This window comes from Podarcis liolepis (genome assembly GCF_965112155.1).
Source record: "Podarcis liolepis genome assembly, chromosome: 16".
Lineage (NCBI taxonomy): Eukaryota > Metazoa > Chordata > Lepidosauria > Squamata > Lacertidae > Podarcis > Podarcis liolepis.
Genome location: NC_139567.1, coordinates 43,292,311 through 43,306,478, shown reverse-complemented (window position 1 = coordinate 43,306,478; position 14,168 = coordinate 43,292,311). Strand labels below are relative to the sequence as shown.

Below are 14,168 nucleotides of genomic sequence, written 5' to 3'. Positions count from 1 at the left end.
TAACACCTTCTCTTTTTTAGCCTGTCCTCCAGACACTCCAGAGTTCGGTACATCCATGAAGATATATAATGCATTTTTTTTTTAAAAAACGTTTTAAATGTATGTGCATGTCAAATAGGTCCCATCTGGTAGCGCTGAGGTTTAATTTATTGGGAGAGAAAGGAGGGGCAGGTGGTGGGTAACCACTCTGTACAGAGATGGGCTGGAAACATTTTAAATGCTTGATATACTCACCTTCAGCCTCACTGTAACCATTAGTTGTTTTTGCCCCTGTGTGAACCCAGAGGACATATTTAAAGCTGCTTATTTATTTATCAGGGACGCGGGTGGCGCTGTGGGTTAAATCACAGAGCCTAGGACTTGCCGATCAGAAGGTCGGCATTTTGAATCCCCATGATGGGGTGAGCTCCCGTTGCTTGGTCCCTGCTCCTGCCAACCTAGCAGTTTGAAAGCACACCAGTGCAAGTAGATAAATAGGTACCGCTCCAGCGGGAAGATAAACGGCATTTCCATGCGCTGCTCTGGTTCGCCAGAAGCGGCTTAGTCCTGCTGGCACATGACCTGGAAGCTGTTTGCAGACAAACGCCAGCTCCCTTGGCCTATAGAGCGAGATGAGTGCTGCAACCCCAGAGTCAGCCATGACCTAATGGTCAGGGGTTCCTTTACCTTTACCTTATTTATTTATCACATTTATATCCCACCTTCCTCAAAAGAGCTCAAGGTGGTGTACATAGTTCTCCAAACCATTTTGCCCTCACAACACTGTAAAGTAGGTTAAGCTGAGAGACAGTGACTAGAGCAGTGCTGCCCAGTGAGCTTCATGGGCGAGCAGGAATCTGAACTCTGACACTCCATTGGTAATATGGAGCTAGGCAGCCCACAAGCAACTTCATAGAATCATAGAGTTGGAAGAGACCACAAGGGCCATCGAGTCCAACTCCCTGCCAAGCAGGAAACACCATCAGAGCACTCCTGACATATGGTTGTCAAGCCTCTGCTTAAAGACCTCCAAAGTAGGAGACTCCACCACACTCCTTGGCAGCAAATTCCACTGTCGAACAGCTCTTACTGTCAGGAAGTTCTTCCTAATGTTTAGCTGGAATCTTCTTTCTTGTAGTTTGGCTCCATTGCTCTGTGTCCGCTTCTCTGGAGCAGCAGAAAACAACCTTTCTCCCTCCTCTATATGACATCCTTTTATATATTTGAACTTGTCCCTTGTAGGCCACCTAGCTCCATATTACTTACTCTGACTGGTAGCAGCTCTGCTTGGGAGTAGTCGTCTTTTCCATCAGCTGGTGTTTAAAAAAAAAATATTAAATGGAGTAACACAATTATGTTACTGTTTGCTACAAAGTGAATACATTTCCTTTCTATGCAAGAGCAGCACCCAACTACAGTGGTACCTCGGGTTAAGAACTTAATTCATTCCGGAGGTCCGTTCTTAACCTGAAACTGTTCTTAACCTGAAGCACCACTTTAGCTAATAGGGCCTCCTGCTGCCGCTGCACGATTTCTGTTCTCATCCTGAAGCAAAGTTCTTAACCCAACGTACTTTTTCTGGGTTAGCGGAGTCTGTAACCTGAAGCGTCTGTAACTTGAAGCGTCTGTAACCCGAGGTACCACTGTATTGTGTTCTGATTTGGGGGGGTGCTGGTGGCATTGGGGGTTCCTCTTCTTATCCCCAGGAAAAGCCTCCAGACAAATTTTGCCTAACGGATTCCCCCCATGTTCTTTGTGGAAAATGGCAATGAAACTTCTCTCCCGCATTGGTCTCTACAGCCACAGCAGGCACTGCAACCTGCCAGCAGTTTGACTTCACCCCCAAAGGCAAACTCCTCCATTGCCTCCCGAGACAGACGGGCGCCAATAACCATTAAACTAAATAGTTTAAACTGGATTTTCAATAAACGTGTAAAACAATGCAATCGGCTGTGTCTGTTTTGAATTTTATTTGTGTTATTATCTGCCTTAGTGGGTTGGGCAAGGTAAAAGGTAAAGGTAAAGGGACCCCTGACCATTAGGTCCAGTCGTGGCCGACTCTGGGGTTGCGGCACTCATCTTGCTTTATTGGCCAAGAGAGCCAGCCTACAGCTTCCGGGTCATGTGGCCAGCATGACTAAGCCGCTTCTGGCGAACCAGAGCAGCGCACGGAAACGCCATTTACCTTCCCACTGGAGCGGTACCTATTTATCTACTTGCTCTCTGACGTGCTTTCGAACTGCTAGGTTGGCAGGAACAGGGACCGAGCAACGGGAGCTCACCCCGTCACGGGGATTCGAACTGCCGACCTTCTGATTGGCAAGTCCTAGGCTCTGTGGTTTAACCCACAGCGCCACCCATGTCCCTTGTTCTGAATAATGCTTTTTAAAGGGTAGGGTAAGGAGGACTGGGAGTGAGTTTATGGAACCAAGGGTGCAGGCTCCCGACAATGTTTAGGACCCCCTGTGCTATGATGTCATGGGGCATAGTTATAGGCTGCAGGCCCTCTGCTGGACACCCTTTGCTATTGCATAAAGGCATTTCCCAAATACAGATTGGTTGCTTTGTTGTTTAGTCGTGTCCGCCTCTTCATGATCCCATGGACCAGAGCATGCCAGGCACTCCTGTCTTCTTCCTCCTGCAATTTGGTCAAACTCATGCTGGTAGCTTTGAGAACACTGTCCAACAATCTCGTCCTCTGTCGTCCCCTTCTCCTTGTGCCCTCAGTCTTTCCTAACATCAGGGGCTTTTCCAAGGAGTCTTCTCTTCTCATGAGGTGACCAAAGTATTGGAGCCTCAGCTTCAGGATCTGTCCTAGAGGTCAGCAAACTTTTGCAGCAGGGGCCGGTCCACTGTCCCTCAGACCTTGTGGGGGGCCGGACTAGATTTTGGAGGGGGGGAAATGAACAAATTCCTATGCCCCACAAATAACCCAGAGATGCATTTTAAATAAAAGGACACATTCTACTCATGTAAAAACATGCTGATTCCTGGTCTGTGGTCCGGATTTAGGAGGCGATTGAGCCGGATCCGGCCCCCGGGCCTTAGTTTGCCTACCCATGAGCACTTTGCCTTCCAGTGAGCACTCAGGGCTGATTTCCTTCAGAATGGATCGGTTTTATCTTCTTGCAGTCCATGGGACTCGTCTCCTCCAGCAGCAGAATTCAAAAGCATCAATATGTTAGCACCCAGCATCTCCTTTCTGCCCAGGGATGCAGAGAATATCCTCAGCGATCCCCTGCCCACTGTTCCTGAAAACAAAATCTGGTTTCTCGTGTGAAAGCAGGTATGTGTAAAAAAATGGAGGGGGGGGAATAATAAAAAAACCAACCTGTCTTTGCAAGGGGTGGTTGCTATCATTTTGGGTTACACATTTCCCAGCTCTGCGGAATCCTTTTTTTGAGATGTGGCAAACAGTCATTTATTCCCATTTTTTATTTTATTTTAAAAATTCAGTCCCTTTCCTAACCAGTGGACTCTCCTCCATTGGAGGCGTTAAACAGAGGTTGAATAGCCGGGGATTGATGGCCACATTTGGCCCTCCAGCTGTTTTTTGGACTACAACTCCCATCATCCCTAGCTAACAGGGCCAGTGGTCAGGGATGATGGGAACCGTAGTCCCAAAACAGCTGGAGGGCCAAGTTTGACTAGGTGATCCTCAGGGATCCCTTCCAACTCTAAAATTCTATGATTTTACGCTCCCTAGCATGGAATCCATCCCCTCCCCCACCGTGGGGAGCTGTACCCTGGGACTGCTTGTAAAATGATGCCAACTGCTTTGAGTATGTTGACAGGAAGATGGCTGCTGTATAAAACACTTATTGCACAAGAGTAAGTGCAAGTAAAAAAGGAGCAAAAAAACCCCCTATTTATTAACACTTCTTAGCCACTCCGATTCTATGAACGGAAGTATTTCAAGGCTAACCCAACTGATCTCTCAGCATAGCTGTTGTTGGCCTCCATCTGTCTCAAGAGACAATGGAGTGTACCTGGGGTGGGTGGGGAGGAGGAGTAGTTTGGACTTGATATCCCGTTTTATCGCTACCCGAAGGAGTCTCAAAGCGGCTAACAATCTCCTTTTCCCTTCCTCCCCCACAACAAACACTCTGTGAGGTGAGTGGGGCTGAGAGACTTCAGAGAAGGGTGACTGGCCCAAGGTCACCCAGCAGCTGCATGTGAAGGGGCAGGGAAGCAAACCTGGTTCCCCAGATTATGAGTCCACCGCTCTTAACCACTACACCACACTGGCTCTCCTAAGTAAGACTGCTTCACTAGCAGCACCAAAGTGACCTCTCCAGGACACAAGTCTGGGGGTCCTGGGCTGCCCAGACGACAAGACCCCCCTCTTGACCTCGCTGATGTGGTCCAAAGGACAGCAGAGCAAGATGTCTGGCAGCAGCTGGGCTGCAGGAAGGAGGCCTATAAGGCACCACACAACCACTCCTGATTTGTGGCGTTTACTCCTTAGCCTTTTCTTCTCCCAAAGAGATTGCATAAGACAGTGGAGCTTTAGGATCAGAGTCTCCCTTTGAAGGTAGTCCTGCTCCATCTGCCCCCCCTCCCCTGTAAACCACTCTGAGGTCTTGATTTTTTATTTGCAATCAGCCAATATACCAAATTTTATGAAATAAATAAAATTCATTTTATTTATTTACATTATGGATATACTGGCTTTTCAGGTGGACCTCACCAAGTGGTTTACATAATTTATTTCATAAATACATGCTTCGGCTGTTAAAAACAACCACAAAGTGGTTGACAGAAAGAATAAAGCAAGAAAAATTAACAAGAATAATGAAACAAGAAAGAAAAATTATAATAATAGACTAAAACCGGATTGAAACTTGCTTCAACTTCCTAAATATCTAGGTAGGCTTGTGTAAAGAAGAATGTTATTAGCAGGTGCTGAGAAGAGAACAGTGAAGGGGCTACCACACCAAAAGACCTGAGTACTTACAAATGTTGGTGTTAGGTGGTACCTGAAATTTTAAGGGGCCTGCCCCTGCTGCTGCTGACCCAGGCTCCCGACTTTCCTTCGTGGCCCACTGATGAACCCCCCCCTTTGCAACCCGATTCAGACAAGACACGCTCGATTCTCAAAATAAAAATTTATTCAGTAACAAGAACGTTGAATCCGCACCCTGAAAACGCAGTAGTTCACATTTAAAAACAGCCAAACACCTTTGTCGGGCAAAAGTCTATGGTACAAGCCACTCTTGGGTGGGTGGAGAGCAAAGGTCAAGGGGCAGGGGGAGGATATGTAAAAAAGAAAAGAAAAGAAGACCAGCAATAAAAGGAGGTGTTTCTTCCCAAGACATTGCAGGAGGGCTCCAAATTTGCGAAAGACACCCACAGCCACAATCACCGTAGGAAAGGGCTGTGTTTAGAGAGAGAGATGGATCAAGACAAGAGGCCACAACGCTCTTGCCAAATTCCATGACCGGAAGTGGCTGAGAAAGCTTTAAAGACAGCTCCCCCCCCAAAAAAAGGCACCAAGGCCTGCTATCAGTGCGAAACATGGATATTTGGATTCCACAACAGGGCTTGCTATTCCAGTAGGCACAGCCCATTTCAACAGCCAGAGTTTAACCTGGGCTGGGAAATCAAGAAAGCGGCAGGTGTGTGGGTCTCCCCTGTTTGGTGGCCTCCTTTGAGGTTTGAAGGGCTATTCCCCAACACGAGCCATTTGGGGGGGGGGAGTAGCATCTAATGGCGACTTGGAGAGTTAAGCAGAGTGGTTCCCCCCACCTTTAGCCCTTTGGCTCTGGACAAGCGTGTCGAGATGGCAACTTTTGTGGATGGGAGAGAGATCCATCCAAGGCTGAGTTGTTTGGTTGGGGGGGCAGAAGGGGGAGGAAAAAGCAAAGCCCCCAGAAAGGCGAGAGGCATCGAAGGAAGACAGAACTCCCATCCTGCCAATTTAAAGAAAATAAACAAAAGGAGTGGTGGTTTGCCAGTTTCGCGGTTTAGGGTGAAATCATTCTCTTAGAAGCCAGGTGGGTTTGACACACACACAGAGAGAAAGAGAGAGCCAGCTGACACTGGGAGATACGGGGAGGGGGATAAAGACTCAGCTGAAGGCATGGTACAGAAAATATTATATATATTTATATAGATCTGTTTTGTCCACATACAGAATCAGCAAGGACCCAAAACACACACACACACACTCTCACAGAAACACCCACCCAGATCTCCACACCCCTCTCTTTGTGCAAGGCTCAACAAAAGCTCACAGTAGACAGCTAGGTCAAAGAGCTGGAAACTGGGAGAGGGGAGAGTTGCTGCTGAGATGATGCTGAACATTTTTGACATTCACAGGGCAACCTGCCCCCCCCCGAAAAAATGGGGGGGGGGAGAGAAAGAGGGGAAGACGCCCTGAAAGAAAACATCAACTTTATACATTGGAGTAAGAATGAAAATGCCCTTTTTCTTCTAAAACAGAGAAACAAACAAACAGCCATGCTTTGAACCAGTGGTATAGTTGTTTTTCTTCCCACAAGCAGATCTGCATACAGAAGAACAAAACTCGCCAACAGCTACGCTGCATTTCAGCCATCCAGTTTTGATAAACGTGGCAGTTTGGGATCGGTCACGGAGTGCAAAGTTGAAGAGCAGGGGTTTAATATTAAGAGGGGGACAGAGATGGGGGGATACACCCCCAACCACCACAACAACAAAACCCCTGGCAGAGATGAGATAGAAGGCACAGATTTGGCTTCCGGAAGAGGCCTCAATGCCAACCCTGGATTCTGAAAGCAATGGAAGGTAAAATAGTTCCTAGTCCGACTTGGGGCTCTGGCAGAGAAGTCATCAGAAAGACACTTCACAAAATCCCGATTTCCGGGAGAACTGCTCAGCAAAAAGATCAGGGCAAAACATCTTACGCTTACAGCACCCTCCGTTTTGCAAAGTTCACAAGAGGCCTGGACCTGCAGTGGGGAAAGGGGATGAGGAAGAGGAAGTCTAAGAGGGAGGCAGGCACACACTCCTCAACACCCCCGTGAGGTCTGAAAAAAATAAAGTAAATCCGCCTGGAATTTAGTCACAGACGATTCTCTCACATTTGAGAAGCATCCATCTTTGCTGAGGCTTAAAAAAAGAATCAAGGCAAATGTCAACATGCAGTGATGATAGCAGCCACTTTACACTTTGGAAGGGGTATTTGACTGGCAACAAGTTCCCCCGGCTAGTTTTAGGGGTCTCCTTTCTCTCTTATCTGCAGGAAAAGTACCCCCCCCCAAAATATATCTTTTCATGATATTCTCCTATACTGCAGCATTCACCTGCCTGCCTGGCAGCTATTCTCCTAAGAGAAGGTGTTAAAACGGCCTACTTCTTTCTCATTAGGAAGCAGAGTTATTATTCTATTCCTGCAAAGATTCCTGGGTGCATCAGAAGATGGGAGGTGTCAAAAGACTTCTCCATAAAAACATGGAAATTTAGAGACGCTAGTTTGGGACCACAGTTTGACACACGAGGTCTTGGCGCAGCACAGAACTCGGCACAACTGGGGCGTGTTATTGAGGACATTTAAAAAACCCGAAACCCTGATCTCCAGAAAAAATATAACGTAACGGCACACATGTGTGTGCAAGACGGGGGGGGAGTGCATTGGCGCGCAGTGCCAACAGATGTCCTTGCTAAAACACCGGACAGTTGTGCCTTGTAGACAACGCATTGGGAACAAGAGGATCATGCAAGCTGAAGGTTTTCTTTGCTTTTCAGAGAGAGAGAAACATGCATACATTTGGCACAAGCTGACAGAAATAATCACCTTTTAAAGAAAGAAGTAACGGAAGAGAGGCAAGTGTCAGAGAAAAGGGAAAAGGAGTTAAGCCCGTTCCAGAAAGTGTCTGCAGATTTGCCACTGGTTAACCACAGGGAAAACGATGTTAAATAGGCAAATCTGTTTTCCAGTTTGCAGAAGAGATGCCTCATCGCCCCTTTCCTCTGGGTCCAAAACGAAAAGATGCCGCTGCCCCACCCCATGAGTTATCCACATGAGCACTGTTATGTACAATGTAAGAGACACAAGCCTTTCTGCAAGAAGCGTCAGGGAACGATGGAGAAGAACACAAAGGGTGGGGGTATATATTTGTATAAACTAGTCAGCTTCCGGATTGTATCAGAGCAGGGAGAGAAGGCCAGGCAATTTCAGGACTGGGGAAGGAGGAGGAAGGGGAACCAAGAAGGGGAGCTGGGGTGGAAGAGGAGAAAGGAAACAGATGATATGGCCATATTCTTGAAAAGGCCCACAGCTTTATTCAAGTAATGAAAGGGTTAAACCCCTAAAAAGAGAATGAAGTTTGTTTTAAGAGAACACCCCTCACTCCCAATGGTCTTCCTTTCCCTCCCAATGGCCTTCCTTTCCCTCCTAACTGTCTTCCTTTCTTCCTTCTGCAACCCCATCTCCCACAAAATCCGTAATTCTTTTAAAACAATAAAAGTGCATCTTTCTTTTGGCCCAATGAAAGAGAGCATTTAAATATTTTTCTTCCCTTCTCTCTTTTGTTTTAAAGGAGGGGTGTTCTTTTAAGACCAAAAAAAAAAAGAAAAAGTGTTGAGGTTCGTTAAGGGTTTAAAACATTTTTTAAAAAAAATTAAGGGAAAAAATTGTGATCTTGCAGTCATTTGCACAGGGGGTGGGATGGGGAGAACCATGAAAACCAGCCACCTCAAAACCCACATGCAACAGAAACAGTAAAAATAACGAACATATAAAAATTAAACCAATAAAGTGCATGTTTCAATATATATTACATCTGCCCCATTTGGAGAAAACACGACAAGGGTGTTGCAAAATAAGTCAAGTTGTTGTGGGGGGAGGAGAGGGCTGGAGTTCACATGGTGTTGTACAACGGGTTGGTTGTTCGTTTCCTGTCATTTGCCTTTCTCAGCCTTCTGGGCGGTCGAGTTCTACCATGCTGGGGCCGGGGGAGCACAGCCAACCAGTGGGGCGGGTGGGGCGTCGTCGCCAGCCCTGGCAGCGGGGCCTCTGGGGGGCTAGTCAATTTCGCACCCGGAAGCTGCTGGGCTAGGCTGAACTCTTTGGCATACTGCGCCAGAGGCCTCTCCACGGGGATGCTGAGGGCGATGGACTCGGCCGCCATCTTGAGCTGCTCTACAAAATGCGCCGTGGGCTGGGGGGCGGGCAACGACGACGGGGCAGGTTCTGGCGTTGGCAAAGCTAGGCCGCCCTGCGAGAGTGCTTCCCCGCGGCCGGAGGGGCCCCGGAGTGATTCCAGAGCGGCCGGCCTGGCGCTGGAAGGGAAGGGGTTCCCCGAGGGCAAGTCGTCTTTTGACAAGTTCAGGCCGCCCAGCTTTGCCAGTGATGCTGAGCGCTTCATTTGAGAAGGGAGCGTGAGGCCTGCTTGCTGGATCCGGGCCTCAAGGTCCTTTGCCCACTGCCTCACGGTGTCCCCCCTCAGGTCTCTGATGCTGTCGCTGCTGGAGCTGTGAGGAAGGCCGCAGCGAAGGAGAGGTGTGGCAGCAGCTCCCACAGTGTTGGCACCCATGCCCACCTTATGAGCGCGTAGGTCATAGTCCTCTGGGCTCCAGTGTGTCAAAGCGCCCTCGCTCCTCCGGCGCAGAGCACCTCCCCTCTCCTCAAAGGCAAACTGTCCGTTGCCAGCATATCCCCCCAGAGGGGCTGGCTCAGGGTCGGTGCTTGTGCTGTCCTGAGTGATCCCCTGCAAGCAAACAAAGGGCTGGCGACTGGAGGGCGGCGGAGGGGGGCACCTTGCCCGACTCGCAGGAGGAGAGGTGCGCATGTCGGCCGGCCCTCTGACAGCATCTTCCCCAGGGCTACCCAAGGTAAAAATGGCCTTCTTAAAGTCTTTGCTCTCTGGCTCGGAAGGCCCCGGCTTGGGCAAGGCTCCCGGGGGATTCTGGGAACACAAAGCAGCGTTGCAGTTTTCGTCCACCGCCAATGAGGTGGTGGCCATCTTGCTTTCCTCCGAGTCATCTCGTGTGTGGCCCCTTTCCAGCCCAGTGGGGCTGGGCAACCTGACTGCGTGGGTGTACTCTATGATTTCAATCCTTTTTGGAAGCAGAAGGCCAGGGGCAGGGAGGCTGTCCGGGATTTCCAGAGAAATCACCAAGCGGTGCTCCTCTCTGGCCAACCCCTCCAGCTCTGCCAACAGGCCATCTCGTGGGGGAGAAGACGCCGGCGGCATTTCGGGGGGCTGTTCCAAACCAGCCCCAGTCTCTGCGCCCCCAGCTCTTGAGGCTACCTTCTCCCCAGAGAACTGGGCCGGCTCGTGAGATGGCTCTTCGTGCTTCCCCTTCGCCGCGGGCTCAGCTACTGCTGAGGATTCGATCCTGGAATTCTTCCGGATGGGTAGCAGGACAACAGGGGTAGAGTGTTGCAGCTCCTGCTCTTGCCGCAGGCGCTCCTCAAACTCCAGGGTGGCACGCCGTACTGATCCAGGACACCATTTGGGCCCGGGGTTCGGATGGCCCTCCGCAGAGTCTTCTCCCGAGTTGCCGCTGTCTTCCACATCCAGCTTACAAGAAGGCACCGGCTGGGCTGAAGCGGCTTCTCGGTCCGGTTTCAAAGGCTCGCTAGCCGCCTCCTTCGGGACCGAGCCACTGCCTTCGCCCGGCTCAGCTTTTCGAGGCTTGCTTTCCCAGGTTGACTCGGCAGGGAGCTCATGGACCGTGTTTCTCTTCGACACCAGGACCGGATTGTTCAAGGCGTCCATCTTCGCCTGTCCCTGCCCTGTCCCCTGGCGGATCGATTCGATCTCAGTGATGATGTCTTTCACAGAGATGGCGTTTTCAGAGTGAGAACGAGTCAGGCCACCCGAACGGCTCGGTTCAGAGAGCTTTAAATTTAAGAGAGAAAAAGAATGGGTTAGAATTTTACACATAAAATGCTCCCCAACGTTCAGCAAGCGTTTTGACAAAATATTCTGTAGTTCACCACCTTTCTAACTTGGAGGGGAAAACAAATGGCATGGGATTCTGAAGGTAGGGCCCAACTTCCATCGCTGCGTCCCCAGGGCTCCTCACCCTGCTGACTGCCACATTCAGAAGCCTCACAATGCCCCATTCAAAGTCATTCCGGATATCTTAAAACTTGGCACAACAGTAGCATGAGGAACTGGGGAGAGCATTGCTGAGTTCTGTGACCTGCCCCCCTCCAAGATCCCCCTACTTCAATGGCCTCTGAGTGGGTCACTTCGCTTTAGTTCCAGCCCCATAAATATTCTGATCTTTCCTGCCACTGTTCCAATGTTGTTCGCTCCCTCATCCCCCTCTTGCACTCCCAATATTCGACTCTTCTGGCAGGGGCTCCTATTTTCAAAACACACAGCAGAAAAGCACCGCCCGCCTCGCGTACCTTCAGCCGCTCCTCCTCCACTGAGGACCCCTCGGACGGCTGGGGCGAGTTGTCCGAGGAGTTGCTTCCTTGAGCATCTTCTGTGGGGTTGGAGGGCGACAGCTCCAGCCCCGACACTTTGGAGAGACCGTTCCTCCCGCCCCCCTGATCCTCCGTCCTGGAGTGGGAACAAGTCCGTGGCCGGCTGTCCTGAGAGAGCTCCACAAACTTCTCCAAGGCGCTGAAGAAGTCGATCCGGTCGGCGCCAAAGTCCGCCTCCTCCGGCAAGGAGGTCACAGGAGGGGGGCTGGGCGAGTTGTGGTTGGAGACGTCCTGCAAGCAAGACTCCAGCTCTTCCATGGGCACCAGGTGGATGTTCCCGTCTCCTTGCTTGAGGGCGTCCTTCTCCAAGTCGTCCACTGCCAAGTCCGGGAACTCTGCCGCTGCCCCCAAGGCCTCTCGCTGCTGCAGCAAGGCATCCGAGGCATTGCAATTATCCAGGGGGAACTTTGAGTCGTCCAAGCAGCAGCCGGAGGAGCACCCGTTGATGTTGTTCAAGTTCAGCTTGTCCTCCATCTGCTCAGTATTGAAGTCTCTCGTGGTGATCTCCAGCTGCACCACCCGCTCAATGCTGCACAAGTTCCCGGCGGCATCGGCGCCCAGATGGCACAAGTGTTCCGTGTGTGGACCGGTGGTCATGGGCCCAGGAGACATGGGCACGTGGTGGTGGCCGCAGGAGGTCTTGCTCTCCGAGATCTGGTCCGCCGACGTGGTGATCTCCTTCTTGCTCACCTCCATCCCAGACTTGCCCATGGGCTCGTGGTGGTCGGAGAGGTCGCTGTCGGAGTGCGAGCGCCACAGCTTGTTGTGCCGCTGCTTACTGCGGGGAAGGAGATAGGGGGAGAGAATCAGCACTGGGTTCGAAAGCCACTCAGACAAAAGGCACAAAGGGGAAAAGGCAGCATGGGGAGAGTTTGCGAGAGAGGAGGGAAGCGCTGCGTTTGAGATGGGGTTAGCCCGCGATCAGCTCTCCTGGTCTCCCCAAACAACCAGAGTTCTGTCCCAAAGAATGAAGGGGCCTCATTGAATTATGCAAATTGCCAGTGTTGACTCACTCTGTGCAAAAGCAGGGACACCTGTTGAGCTGGGAAGAGGACTCTGGAGAACAGCTGGTCCCCTGCCGCTGACAGCACCCTTCCTGGAAGCAGAGCCAGGACTCAAGAGTCATGCGATTCCACTGTATCATACAAATCAACAGTGTCTATTAAAGGGGGGGTGTCCTCAGGGCTGGGGGCTGAATGCGGCCCTGCAGCCCTCTCCATCTGGCCTTCAGAACTCTCCCCAGGCCACCCCCCCTTACTGCCCCTGCTTGGCACTCCCCTCCTTGAGTGTTTCTGCCTGACTGGAAAAGTGCCCTTGAACTCTGATGATGGACAGAGGACCAGACTTGCACAATTCTGTTGGAACAGCTCTCAAGCTCTAATATAGACTATTGGGTTGGGATCCAGGAGGAGGGAGGTTGTTTTTTTGCCCTGCAAAGGGGCTCTGCAACCACAATGCTCAAGTCAGGCACTTGCCGTCTCTGGTCAGATGCTGGTTTTGTTCCTGCTCGGCCACCTGTTCCCAGAATCGTGTCGCTGCCACCGGGGACACGGAGGGCAGCTCTCTTCCAGGGAACAAAAACATGTTGTTGCAGCTGATGAGAAGAAGGGCAGCAGCCTGGCTGCTGCGGGTGTTTTGTGCCGTCTGCTCTACAACTTATAAGCTCTGGCCCCTAGAGGGAGCACGGACTCCGTCCAAAGCCAGAGATCCAGGGACGCTGCTTCCGTCTTCCTCTTCTCGCTGCAAGCTGCGCTCCAGAGATGGTAGCAGCCCTCCTGACATAGCCATGCGAGAGGTGACCGAGGGGAGGCGTGTCAAGCGGGCCGCACTCCTCCAAGGGCCACCACCAGTAGGTGGCATGTTCTATGGGGCACAAGGATCAGGATCACTTCCATGTGATTCAACTTTTAACTGTGGCAGGGTTGTTGAGAAACACCGAAGTTATAAATATCCAGGGCTTTAGAGTTAGAAGTAAAGGCAAATAAGGGGAGTTGATAGAAGTACATGCAATGTTTTCTCCCTCTCCCATAATACCAGAACTTGGGAACATCAGACAAAAGGATTCAGGACAGAGAAAAGGATGGAATTATTCACACAGTGCGCCTGAGAGGTCCGGAGAGCAGCAACACGAGAACGGGGCCTTTTCTGCAGTGGCTCCCCATTTGCGGAGTGCTCTTCCCAGGGAAGTTTGCCTGGCACCTTCATTATGTACCTTTAGGCACCAGACCAAAGCATTCCTCTTCAACCAGACCTTGGGCTGATTTGACATTCCGTGCCCTTTTAAGATGGTTTCTTTGGGGAGATTATTGGGTTGTTTTTGTTTTTATAATGCATTTTGTGATTTTATTTTGTGACCACCCTGAGACCCACAGGTACACAAATTTAATTAATTATAATACCACCAGCATGGATGGCTTTTAAAGGGGCTTAGACAAATTGTTGGGACGATAAGGCTATCAAATGTTACTAGCCAAGGTGGCTACAATCTGCTTCTACCGTGGGAGGCACTATGCCTCTGAATATCAGCTGCTGGGAATCACAAACGGGATGACTGTTGCTGTTTCGCTCAGCTCCCGCTTTGGGGCTTCCCGTCAGGACACCTGGCTGGTCACTGACAGAACAGGATGCTCGGCTGAATGAGTCACCGGTCTGACCCAGCAGCCAGTCTATTGTGAAGTTCTTGTTAGGTTTCTAAGGAAAACCCCACAACTTGCGGAGGGAAAAAAGAGACAGGGAGTTTTGGGAGGAAGGAGGTCCAAGA

At 50.5% G+C, this 14,168-nt stretch overlaps 1 protein-coding gene across 9 annotated transcripts in view; it reads right to left on the bottom strand.

Moving 5' to 3' along the window:
* Positions 1–5,072: 5,072 nt before the first annotated feature.
* SSH2 (slingshot protein phosphatase 2) overlaps positions 5,073–14,168 on the bottom strand; it is a 129,997-nt gene continuing 120,901 nt past the window's right edge. For 8 of the 9 annotated variants that reach the window (XM_083479755.1, XM_083479756.1, XM_083479754.1 and 5 more), the window contains 2 exons: positions 11,327–12,185; positions 5,073–10,808 (listed from right to left, as the gene is read on the bottom strand). In XM_083479755.1, coding sequence (XP_083335881.1) covers positions 8,823–10,808; positions 11,327–12,185 — 2,845 coding nt within the window. In that variant the 3' untranslated portion in view covers positions 5,073–8,822. The remainder of the gene's footprint in view (positions 10,809–11,326; positions 12,186–14,168) is intronic. The other variant, XM_083479752.1, reaches the window with a different exon arrangement.